This window comes from Dermacentor silvarum, chromosome 3 (genome assembly GCF_013339745.2).
Source record: "Dermacentor silvarum isolate Dsil-2018 chromosome 3, BIME_Dsil_1.4, whole genome shotgun sequence".
Taxonomy (NCBI): domain Eukaryota; kingdom Metazoa; phylum Arthropoda; class Arachnida; order Ixodida; family Ixodidae; genus Dermacentor; species Dermacentor silvarum.
Genome location: NC_051156.1, coordinates 179170971 through 179183099, shown reverse-complemented (window position 1 = coordinate 179183099; position 12129 = coordinate 179170971). Strand labels below are relative to the sequence as shown.

General features: G+C 46.1%; 1 protein-coding gene across 1 annotated transcript; it reads left to right on the top strand.

Annotated features, from left to right (window-relative positions):
- Positions 1–4475: 4475 nt before the first annotated feature.
- On the top strand, positions 4476–11825 carry LOC125944406 (lactosylceramide 4-alpha-galactosyltransferase-like). The gene is made up of 3 exons (XM_049664853.1): positions 4476–4521; positions 5136–5469; positions 11504–11825. The coding sequence occupies exons 1-3, from the start codon at positions 4476–4478 to the stop codon at positions 11823–11825; spliced, it is 702 nt and encodes a 233-aa protein (XP_049520810.1).
- The last annotated feature ends 304 nt before the right edge of the window (positions 11826–12129 follow it).

The following is a 12129-nucleotide window of genomic DNA, read 5'->3' as shown; positions in this document are numbered from 1 at the left end:
TTACAGAAAATGTATTTTGCATCTCTCACACAGAGTATTCCTCGCTGCGTCTGAACAAAGAAGAAGAAAGCGATGACAGTATCGGCAACGCTGCCAAGGCGTATTTTTGTGCTTTGTTTTGTGTGCTTGTCTTTCACGGTTATACTCGTCAACGTGAACTGGAACAGCATGTGTAAGTTTTACGTGCAACGATTTATATGTTTCATGTGGCGCACGTACTAGTTCTTTCATGCCAGGTCGTTCTATCGACTAGTCCTATAGTATTATTTTTCAGTCGGTTATAGTTATACCGGGCGTTTCAGCGAACACTTTCAAAAAATTTTATAGGTTGCCTGCGGCAGATAGCACATTTCTAGTTCATGAGCTGGTCTACTCAAACAGGGGGACATTACTTGCACAATAAATTGAAATTCATAAGCGACTAATTAACAAAAATCGAATAATTAAGTTCCTAACTAATTACCTTAAGGCCCATATTGCAATTTACAAATTCTAGAGTATGGAGTTCGCAAGGCGAAGCCACTTGGAACGAATTCTCAGGACGACACCAGTTTCGAGATATTAATTCCTCAACTTTGCGGAGAAATGCATCAGTGTTCCAGTTACTTTTGTGCTTCAATGCATAAAATGACGTTTTGCTGAGAAAGTAACTGGAACGCCAATCACAGTTATGTCAGACAGGGGAAGGGGCGTTTCATCCTTTAGGCCGAACAGGCGTTCGCCTATGGGACGGCACTTGGTGTATAGGGAGTGGCGCACCCCTCACCCTGCTTCTTTGACAAGCACGTTTAACAGGCGGACCACAGACAACGTAGCTAACTTTTGCTTTATGCAACGTTGGATGCAACGATGGATGCAAATTGGATACCGCTTTGCATTTTTGTTAAAGCGAAGCTCTCTTTGCTTCTTCCTCCCACATTTCAAGTGCTGCTTTGCCGAGTATAGACAACTTGGGCCACAGGCCATGGTGCAACTGGGCGTGTGATGCACACGGTATGTGCCTGTTGTTGGCCAGTGCCCCCTTGGTACAGGCACCCAAATAGACAAGCATAACAAGCAGAATAGTAGTACCTGCATCAAAACATTTGCGTCATTATGTTACATTTGCGTAATCGCGTTAGTTTAAATTAACATTGCATTGTATTAGGGTAATCTTGTGCAAACATTTCCGTCATTAGCGTGACGTTTGCACAACGTTTGCTTCAACATTTGCGCGAACATCAAAGAACGCTTTGCTTAGCACAGATTCCCACTTTTTGCCACGGAACGACAAAATGATACCCAGAAACTTACGTGCTAACGTTTCCCACTGCAATGACTGACGCCTCGCAAAGTGACGTTCAGAACTATATGATGCATCCGAATTTGATGCCAGAGTGGGGAGGGACGCTATAATTTGACTTTGGACGGCAAAGTACCCTAAAACGCTGCTGAACAGGACTCCGGCAGTTTGGTCACATATAACGAGTTCAATGTAGACCTTTACCTGACGAGCGGCTATCAGAGTAGACGCATATACGTAAATAGATCTCGTGTGGTACAGTAAAATATTTCCGCCTGGTTAGGGACGAGGCGTCGCTTGTCACAGAGCACATTCTGGTGAGACAGATGCTTAGTTTTCAAACTGGCACAGTGCAACAAGGAAAGGAAGAAACAGCCGAGGCGGCAAAATAAAATACCCCCCCCCCCCCCCCCCCCCCCCTCCAACTCGGCCAATCCTCAACACATACCTCTAGATTGCCGTCGAAACGTTCTTCAGACCCTGATCCGGACGTCGCTGTCTTCAACGTTGGTCAATCTATTCGCCTTTATGATAACGACAACAATACACTCCGGACAATGAAGTGACTGCTATTACACTGTACGCCACGTCGAATTTTTGAGGACGTTGCTCCCCAAGCACATAATTATCGGCAAGTATCAACGTATTTGTCTAGACAAAACAAAAACCATGAAACCTCGGATGTTACTGCCATTTGAGAAATACGAAGTTATCCTGAGTCCTTCATGCAGTCTTGCACAACAAACAGCTTCACTTTGTTGCTCGTGCTGGCGAGGAGTTTCTGTCGTGCTCGAAGCTCTTTGCCAAAGTCAATACTTGTCAGCGGGTGTCGCAGCGGATCGTGAGACGTGCGCCCGAAATCAAAAATTTAATTCTTGGATTTTACGCGCCAGAACCACGACCTGGTTATGAGGTTCGCCGTAGTGAGGGACTGTCGATTATTTTGACCCCCTGAGGTTCCTTAAAAGTGCATCAAGTGCACTGTACAGGGACGTTTTTGCACTTCTCCCTCATCGACATACGGCCGCCGGGATCGAACCAGCAACCTAGTTCTCAGCAACGCCATAGCCATTGAACTACCTCTGCGAAGTCTGCCCGGAATCGAGACCAAAATTTCTATTGCGCCTTCTTTTTTCTTGAACACGTGCCAGCTCAGTATAACTGTGAATTAAAACGCAGGCTCCGACCACATGTAAATATTGATTGTGATGAGAAAAATTTCGCATCCTGGTTTCGGTTTATCACACCGCCATACCGCAATCGACAGGAGCTGGCGTAACAAAGTGTCTATACCAGTGCAATCATGGAGCACGGAAGCAGGCACAATGGCAACACATGACGCGAAAATGCGCGCCGAGCGCACCGATATGCTTGAATAAGGGCTGGCACCAGCCTCATTGGTGCCATTTTACAGTTCGGACTGACTGAAGCAGAAAGCGTAGCGTGTAGCAATTCAGTGCATCTTCGCGTAGTGGGCTCTGAGTCGCCCATTACGGAGAGCGCCACAAGAGACCTGTGAGAAAACAGAGACGTCTCCATCAATATGAAGGGGCACTAAAGAGAAAAATAAATTGCCCTCGATTAGTAAATTGTGCTTCTACAAGACGAAAAAAGCCACTCTTATTGTAAGATGCGGCTTAATAAGCAGGAAAAGACGCATAAACGAGACAGGTGGCGACGCCACCTTGCAGTTCGCGCACCTGCCCTGACGCCGTCACGTCATGGATTTTGAGGGCGTCATCTGGGGCCTAGTTAATTTTTTTATCGGGAAAGAAGATGGACTAGATTGTATTTTAAATGAGCCAGTGATTGAACTTAGCAGGTTTCAGTAACTTTTACTGAGCCAGAACAGCCCAAGTACGAGAAAAACTTATAAATTTACGACGTCACAATGACGCGTCAGCACTATAATTTCCGCCGCGAAATTGAAAATCGTGGTAATTTGGCCTTAGTTTTCTCCTCTAGTATAATTAAGATTTTCCCGCGAAATTGACGAATACAGATTTCCAAATGAACAAATAATAATTCTAAAATGATTTAACGTTTGTCTTTAGCTTCCCTTTAAGGACCACGTTGTCACACTAAAATTATAACAGACCTTTCGTGAACGAGAAGGGAAACAGAGGGGCTTGATTGTTGTTATTCACGACCATATAACCAGCCAGCAGGCAACGAAGCCAAGGAAATCATAGGGGTAATTAGCTGTTGTTGAAATTGAAATGGATAAAATAAGGAAAAAAAGGAGGAAATGAAAGTGGACGAAAAGATAACTTTTCGCCGGAAGGGCGTACCACCAGCATTCTCATCACGCGTGCGATGCACTGTCAATTGTGCTACAGCGACGGCCATCATCATTATTTTCTACATTTTCAGCTTCAAATACCACAGCTAATTTACCCTTACGCTTTCCTTGGCTTCATTGCCTGTTCACTTTATATGGTTTCTTCTTGGTGTGCAGTTCTCGAGGATGCGATTTTCCTGACCGAGGGAGGCGACCGCGCGCGACGACGGATATTCTTTCTAGAAACGTCCAGGATCCGAACTGTCGGAGCGCGCACAGCGTGCGCCGTAGAGTCCGCATCTCGGCTCCATCCTCACTGGTCGGTCCACTACTTGCACGCCTCCGCGAGATTCCTGTCGCCCTTCTGCCCGTTCGTGAGGCTTCTGCGCACCTTCCGTAACGTGCGCTTTGCCTATCTGGACTACAAGAGTCATTTTAAGGTAAGCCGTCAAACGCCATTTTGTGGGTGGTCAGCAGTTCGTGCTACAGTACTAATTCGGACTAATTGATTCCGAACTGTTTAAACTTACAAAAATGGCGCAGGTATAGGTACAATAATGAACTCGCAATGCAAGATATTGTGGGCGCGTTTACGTTTGTTGTGTTTTTGTGAATTTGCTTGTACGTCAATGTAGCGTCTTAATTATTTTTTTTCCTATGAATGGAGAAAAAAGCAGGAAACATTTATCTCCTTTGATAAATATTGCGCAAGAGCCATTTTCGCTACATTGTGAAATTTTCGTTACATTGAGAAGTAGTCATTGCTGGGTAGAATGCGCACGCAGAAGTGAGTAATTTATTAAAGATGGCGCTCGTGTAACGAAAAAGAAGAAAATAGTAAATTTGGTTCTTGTAGTTAGAATGCTTGACAAAAACTTTAAATGACAACGAAAGTTTAAATAATTAACGGATATGGCGAGCGTGTTTGACAATCACCTGAGCACCACGGTGAAGCTGAGTCTGCTTACCCTAACGGACCTCATTAAAGCATCATACATAAGATATGCGTCATATACAAGTAAATATGAATAAATATTAGAAGCAGGTGTTAGTTACAATGTAGCCTGGGCGATAGTAGCTTCTGCAGAAGCAATGGCACAGGTGTCGTGAGGAAAGCCATTCGAGTCTCTTTCTGCTAAAAAAAAAAAAAGAAAAAAAAAATGAAGCTTGAAATGCGCTGATCCGGACGCAGTGTCACAGCTCAGAACTTCTATACGCTAGCCGATATGAATATGCCGTTTTTTTTTCTTCATGCGATAAATAGGATTTAGTTGGCTCATCAAGTTTTCATGACACACATTAAAAAGGAACAAGGAACTGTGACACTGAGAGCAGGACGCAACAAAACGGCATTCTATATCCTCCCCCTGCTCGCAACATCAATCTATAGTGAGGTCTGCCTGACGTGTCATGTACGATACTCATTCAAGTTTAAACAATGCGACTTAAACGAGGAGAAAGGACAAAACATGCACTGCTGATGTATCTTTTGCAGTGTGCCAGCACTAAACAAGTATAGCCATAGCGAAAAAGAAAAATGTGTTTTTTTTTTCATTTGTGTCCTTATTCAAGTCGCGCTGCTTCAATCTTCGCCACCGCAGGACACCGTCCTTGACCTGTGGCTTCGCGAGGGGGCCTACAAGCGTAGCCCGTACGAGACGGTCCACTTGTCCGATGGCCTCAGGCTGGGTTTGTTGTTCAAACATGGCGGCGTGTACGTCGACTTCGACGACATCTTCCTTAGGAGCCTGGAAGGCATAGACGACGCTGTAGTGGCCTGTTCCGCTGACGATACGGTCACTAACAACTTCTTCGCCTTTCCTGCGCGCCACTCGTTCATCCGGGAGTGCCTCGAAGACTTCGTCTGGGGTTACTATCCAAAGGATTGGGGTTACAACGGACCCAGGCAAGCATAGTATTCTTTATTTTTTATTCTTTTCACTGAAGCGGGGTCTAAGGAAAGGAATAACTGTGAAGTAAAAAGAACAGACCACAAAATGCAGGCAATCATACGGTTGCTAAGTTTCTCTAGTAATCACTGATCGACGATGCGGCTTCTGTGCGCAAAACAATAGCTTTCCGCAGAGTCCAAGATAACCTTCGTGAAACAAAAGCTTTGCCCTAGGGTCCTGTTTAATCTCGTACACCATATCTGTGTCATTATTTAACGGCTTGCGAGACGGATAAAAACAATCTCAAAACAGACCACATGTTCACAGGAAGTATTCTTTCGAGTAATCTGATTTCGATCCGTACTGGCTAAAGATACATGCCCAATGAGACAAAATGTTCAGGGAGCAAGCTAACTCGTTACATATTAATACGTCACTTTGGAATCCACGTATCACTATATAGCATTCGTTGTTTAAAATTGCACTCGGTGTCCCCCGACGTATTGCTCATGACTGTACATCATTAGGCAACTGCTGTCTTTTGACTTTATGCGACATCGCTTCTCGGTGGAATTGTAGCAACAAGTTTAATTTCATTTGTGTCTCGACGTTAAGCCACGATTCGAATCCGATGGCAGCTCTTTCTTTGTGCTCCTGGACTGACAGCGGGCAGCTGTCGACTATAGTCTACCATACCGTTATGTCACCACGTCGCGAGTAGTTAATTACACGTCTCCGCGGCTCTAGTTGTATGATTTTGAAGCCTCTCAGTGACGATCGCGCCGCCGAGCTAATCGATGGCTTGCTGCGCTGTCGCTCAAATTTTTAGTAACTTCCTAAACGTGTATATGAGTACTGTACTGAATTAATGAATTAATAATATAAGTAATAATAGGTTGTTTATTAGGTAAAAATGTGAAATGATGGAATAGAATTAGTGCTGACCACGCTGGCTAGTGCTAGGGGATGACACTTGAATGGTCTCCAGCAGAGAGTAAGGGTATGTGGGAGTTAGGCCCGGGGAGAGCTGATAGGAAAGAGGATAGTTGCGATAGAAAATGGCCACTTAATCTAAATATATCCTCCGGAGACCTGAACACAACTACGGGACATAATCGCTCTTCAAGGTGGTTTTTATTGTCTACTGTTTTGTTATGAACTTGAACAACATAAAAAAAAATACCATGGTTAGATGCCAAACGCTGCGTCTCCATGTACGTGAAAATATATATATATATATATATATATATATATATATATATATATATATATATATATATATATATATATATATATTTTCATCGTGTACTCATGTTTGCTATGCTAAGAAACTGCATTTCATTAATGCTGAAACGGGAATGGAACTACGTGTATACTATATTGCCATTTTTCTGCCACGTCCGGTATTTTCACGCAATCTCAGTGATTTTGAAGCAGACCTCAAGGTTGTTTTCGGCCGTCTGGCATGACACAGAGATGTAGATAATTTATTGTCAAGTTTCTCGAAAGCGGATGACAAGAACATAAGTAAACCACTGCTTCACAGTTACACATGCACCGTACTTCATACTCAGAATAAATATGTTGCGTAATCACTTCCGAGTGAATTTAGAAAAAATGTTGAAGGTAATGTGCAATGAATTGTACTATTATGAGCAATATGAAAGGGAACACAGGAACGCGTGGCAAACAGCCTCGAACAGACTCGGAGCGATACGCGGATGGTGCTGTGAAAAACAAAGGGGGAAAGGAAGGCGCTCTTCCACTAACTGTTGGCACTCCCACCACGCTGGCATTTCTACAAAGCAGCAGCTTACGTCATTTCGCCGATAATATGGTATCGTCCAGCAGTCGATAAGACGGTAATCGTCGCAGTGACTTACACCGATTCATTTTCTTTTCTTTCATTCATTCTTTTTTTTTCTTCGCGCAACCGCTTGATAGTACTATTAGAACTAGCTTGCCCTGTATTTCAAACCGATTCTTTATTTGAATCGACGTACCCAGTTGTCAGAGACGCAATATCTAACAGTGTTATCAATGTCTGCTGGCGATGCGAAGTTCCGCACTTTGCTACACTTTGCAGACACACGGCGGGAATGCGAACAGTTGTTAGAACAGCGTCCCCCTTTCCACTTTGTTTCCGACGGCGGCCGCTGTAGGGAGCCTACATGCAACGCCGTTTTTTGTAGGGAGCCTACATGCAACGCCGTTAAAAACGGCGTTGCATGTAGGCTCCCTAGGCCGCTGCGTATCACCCATAGCTGCGTCTGAGGGTGTTTACTATGCGTTCCTGTATTCCCTTTCATATTGCTCATAATAGTACAATGGGTCTTGGAAGGATATGCAGTTCGCGACTTCGTAAATATTCACTCTTGGGTCGCTTGTTGTGACACTTGACAGGGTGATTGCGAAATGGCCCTGCTCGTCGTCCGAGTTGAGATATGCCAATTTAAGGTGGGCGTTATAGTAAGCTCAGGCGCGGATCCAGGGGGGATGTCCGGATGTCCTGATCCCCCCCCCCCTCAGATTTCTGCATCGCCCCCTCGCTGACAGGGGGATGGCCCTGTCGCAAAAAATAAAAAATAAAAAAAATATGGCCACCAGCATTCTTCAAAAGTATTTTTCGCGAGTACCAGTGGTATAAGCCATATAGAAGTAAAGCTATAGCTCGCTCACAAGCTTAGTTGTATTCCGTAGGAGTGTGGTGTCGCGAAGTTGCCGTAGTTATTTTTTCTCATGAACACCTTGGACCTCCTGACGCCTGCTGTGCCTTACTGGTCCCGTCGATGGCGTCGAATGAACGAGGGGACGTCCCCCTTGCCAAACACGCCGAGGTCCGCTCAAGCGCCTTCGCGCCTGATTAACTTAGTTTCCCCTTGGGGTGTCAACGGTTGCCTCATTGGCTGTCATCGGTTCCGCGACCAACCTGCTTAATGAAAGAGATCTCTCGCTGAAGTGTTCATATATAAATAATAACAACTAACAGCTAAACTAAGAACTACGCGTATGCAACTTTTTTTAACTGTAGCACTCATTGTGATCACAGTTACACGTTGACAATATCCAGTACGAGCACAGTACCGTTCGTACGCTACAAGTTCTTCATTGTAACTTCGCAGTTTTATTGTCGTACATTAAGCATAGGAGGCTCAAGCCCACCGGATCCGTTTATCTGAGTGGGCGTTCTCGCGGAGCGAGGCGAAGCTTCGAGCCGCGGCTGCCAAGTGGGGGAGCGTGACATCAGCGGCCAACGCCAGCGCGCGGGCCTAGGATGGCGTCGCGTGGTTAGAGAAACGGGAGCAGATGCGCGCCTTGTGTAAAAGGATGACGTCGCGTGGGAAACAAAACATGAAGACGCTGGCTCGCGCTCTCGCCTACTACGCCACATCGTTATTCTTGTAGGTGGCGTCGTGAGTCTTCATACGCGGTGATTCGCATATCGTAAACAACCAGCGTAGTGGTTGCTGCGTTGGAGCGGACCGTTACGCCCGTATTCAAGAACTTTCCTCTAGTCAACACACCACCACGACTCAAGAGAGAAGATGGCACCGCCATCCCTCCACAGAAGTGGTCACTGAGCTTCATGATCCTTCACGGGAATTCATGAGAATTGTCGCGTCTTTATTCTCGATTATTCTGCGCATACGACAATTGAAATTTGGAGTCTGATATCTCGGAGCACGGACACGCTAGAATAATTCTTCCGACTGAAACTGTGTAGAAACTTGACTGTCTCTAAGTTTTCAATACAAACATACCCACTTACTGCAGTCAACAAAAAATAATTGTTCAATTTTATTTAATTGGGCTGCTCACAGCGATATTTATCATCTCACTTTGTGCCCCCTTAGCCACATTACTTATTTGCACAGGTGGTCTTCGCATGCCTCCCAGTGCATATAAAGCTTAGTTTTTAACCATAAAGCTTAGTTTTTAACACGCTGTATTATCAGGCGCAGCCGCCAAGCACATGGCTGTATTGGGTAACGTCCTTTTCCTATAAGCTCGGAGAAACCGATACCTGGCTTCGCTACAGCTCTTCTTCCTCTTCCTGGGGTTTTACGTGCCAAAACCAGTTCTGATTATGAGGCACGCCGTAGTGGAAGGCTCCGGATTAATTTTGACCACCTGGGGTTCTTTAACCTGCACTACAACCAAGGAGGGTTTTTAATCCTCGTTGACTACAACGCAAGAACACGGGCGTTTTTGCATTTCGCCTCCATCGAAATGCGGCCGCCACGGCACGTATTTGATCCCGCGATCTCGTGCTCAACGCCTGAGCTGACTGAGCCACCACGGAGGGCTACAGGTGTCGCTTAGCCCTATAAAACGCGGGTTTATCGTGAGGAAAAACGGTAAATTTCGGTAAATAAGAAAGGCGACTATCATCATCATCATCATCATTGACAGAAGCTGACCCCTCCCTCAGAAAAAACCTGGATCCGCCCCTGAGTAAGCTACGAAAGCGCGAGAAAGATGCAGACGAGCATTATCTTCATTACATATAACTGCGTAAAATGTTGTCGGGCGGGCACCCGCCGTGATTGCTCAGTGGCTATGGTGTTGAGCTGCTGAGCACGAGGTCGCGGGATCAAATCCCGTCCACGGCGGCCGCATTTTGATAGGGGCGAAATGCGAGAACACCCGTGTACTTAGATTTAGATGCATCTTAAAGAACCCCAGGTGGTCTAAATTTTCGGAGTACCCCACTACGGCGTGCCTCATAATCAGATCGTAGTTTAATTGGCACGTAAAACCCCATAACTTTTATTTTTTTGTCGGGCGGGACTAAAGCCCCGCTATATAGAGGGGCTTTAGGCGGCACGACTCCCACTGTTCAGGCCATTTCGTCCGCAGTACGGGCGCCGTTGTTTACGATCGCGAGCTGTTGTCAGTCGCAGCTGATAACGCGTGCGTACGTGGCTGGCTGGCTTGCCGGCGACATATCGCCGCGCCGCGCGCTTTGGTCCAGCGGACGCTGCGCGCGGCTGGAAGGAGGCGTCACATTTCAAGACTCGGCTACACACTCGTTGAGGTCACTCTTTCGGTGCACACTCAGCTCGTGCCTGCGTCCTTGGCCTCATGCAATCTCTAGTAAAGGCCGCTTCCCATTCCGGAGAGCCTTCGTGTCTTTACAACTACGCAGCTGCGTTTCCCGACCATATATAGTTCCGGACCATGCATGGGCGACGGCAGGGGTGTGCAAAAGGGGCACTTGCCTCCCCTCCCCTCCCCCCCCCCCCCCAACACGAAATCCTGCCGGCGCCCATGTCCCGAAGTATATATACATATACTTAGAGATTGTATGTAACAGGCTCGATGGTTGTTGCACAGTTCCTCGCGCGCGTGTCCCGATTTTTCGCAAATTTCTCATTTATTCATGCTGCTATTGTTTTATCTCGCTCACTAGTAGAAGGTTGACAGCCTCTACTACTTCAAATATTTAGTCTCTGAAACCACGAAATGTTTAACGATGCATAATTCAATAAGGTGCCATGGCAGTTGCCGTGAACTTAATATGGATTTTAACGCGAAAGTGTTATGGACCCCATGTCGCAGAAAATTCGGTGTCGGCGTAGTAGCCGGCGTTCGCGTCCCATGAGCGAAAATTGCCGTGTATATTCTATACGGCACTAAAGTTCTTCTATCACTAAAGTTGCCCATACCTTGTCGTACATTCTTGACAAAGTTATTCCTCAGGAATTTGAGAAAGAGAGCTCACAAACAAATGCCATGAAAGAAAACACCGACAGCGCATTTGCCTTTTATGTTAAATCTTCTCAGACTCAAATATTAAAAGTGCGAAACAATAACAGAATATCGGCCCACGCAAGAAGCCGCGTTTTTACCAGAAAGCTGGCCTTCGTGCATAGCGTTCGCCGCCGGCGTTTCCCGGTAAACATTACGGTTACATAAACTGCAGTTGCCGGGAAGCGTGAGAAGCAGTCAGGGATCTTTGAATGCTATCGCGTTCCACTCTTAAAGGTGAAGCTTAGGCGTCCTCCAAATTTTTATTTAACTCCTTCTTCTCTCTCTCTCTCTCAGGGTTGTGCGCAGAGTCCTGCTCCGGTGGTGCAACGCAACCAGGGTAGAGCAAGTGCTGGACAACAGGCGGCGCTGCCGCGGCGTGACTCTGCTGCCACGCGAACGCCTTCTGCCGCTGAACCACACGACGGCGCAGCTGCTCTTCGACGCTGAAGCCGTTCTGAACGTCAGCGAGTCGTTCGGCCAGAGCTATTTGGTGCACACGTTCCACAGTCGCACCCGCGACATCCAGGCCGAGCAAGGCTCGTTCGTGGAACGAGCGGCCGCTGAAAACTGCCCGCGCACCTTCGAGCTAGCGAACAGACTGCACGGTCACTTTTGATTCGATTTACACATCAGCGGGAAAATTAATGACCTGAAGGGCGAACAAGAAGCGCTCACTGCATGTGTGAAGAGTGTGAATGATTGTTGCGATGTAAAAGAAATTATCCATTTCGTAGCCACCTTCATAAAGGCCCAAAGCTTACTGTACACCTTCAAAACATGATAGTTTGTAGATAGTTTATTTCATTAAGGGAGTAATTTTTACCCCCTCATGACTGCAGTTTTTCATGTAGTACGAAAGAGTCAAATGCTGGGATGCCGCGGTAACAGATCATACGTGTACAGATAAACATTATGTGCGT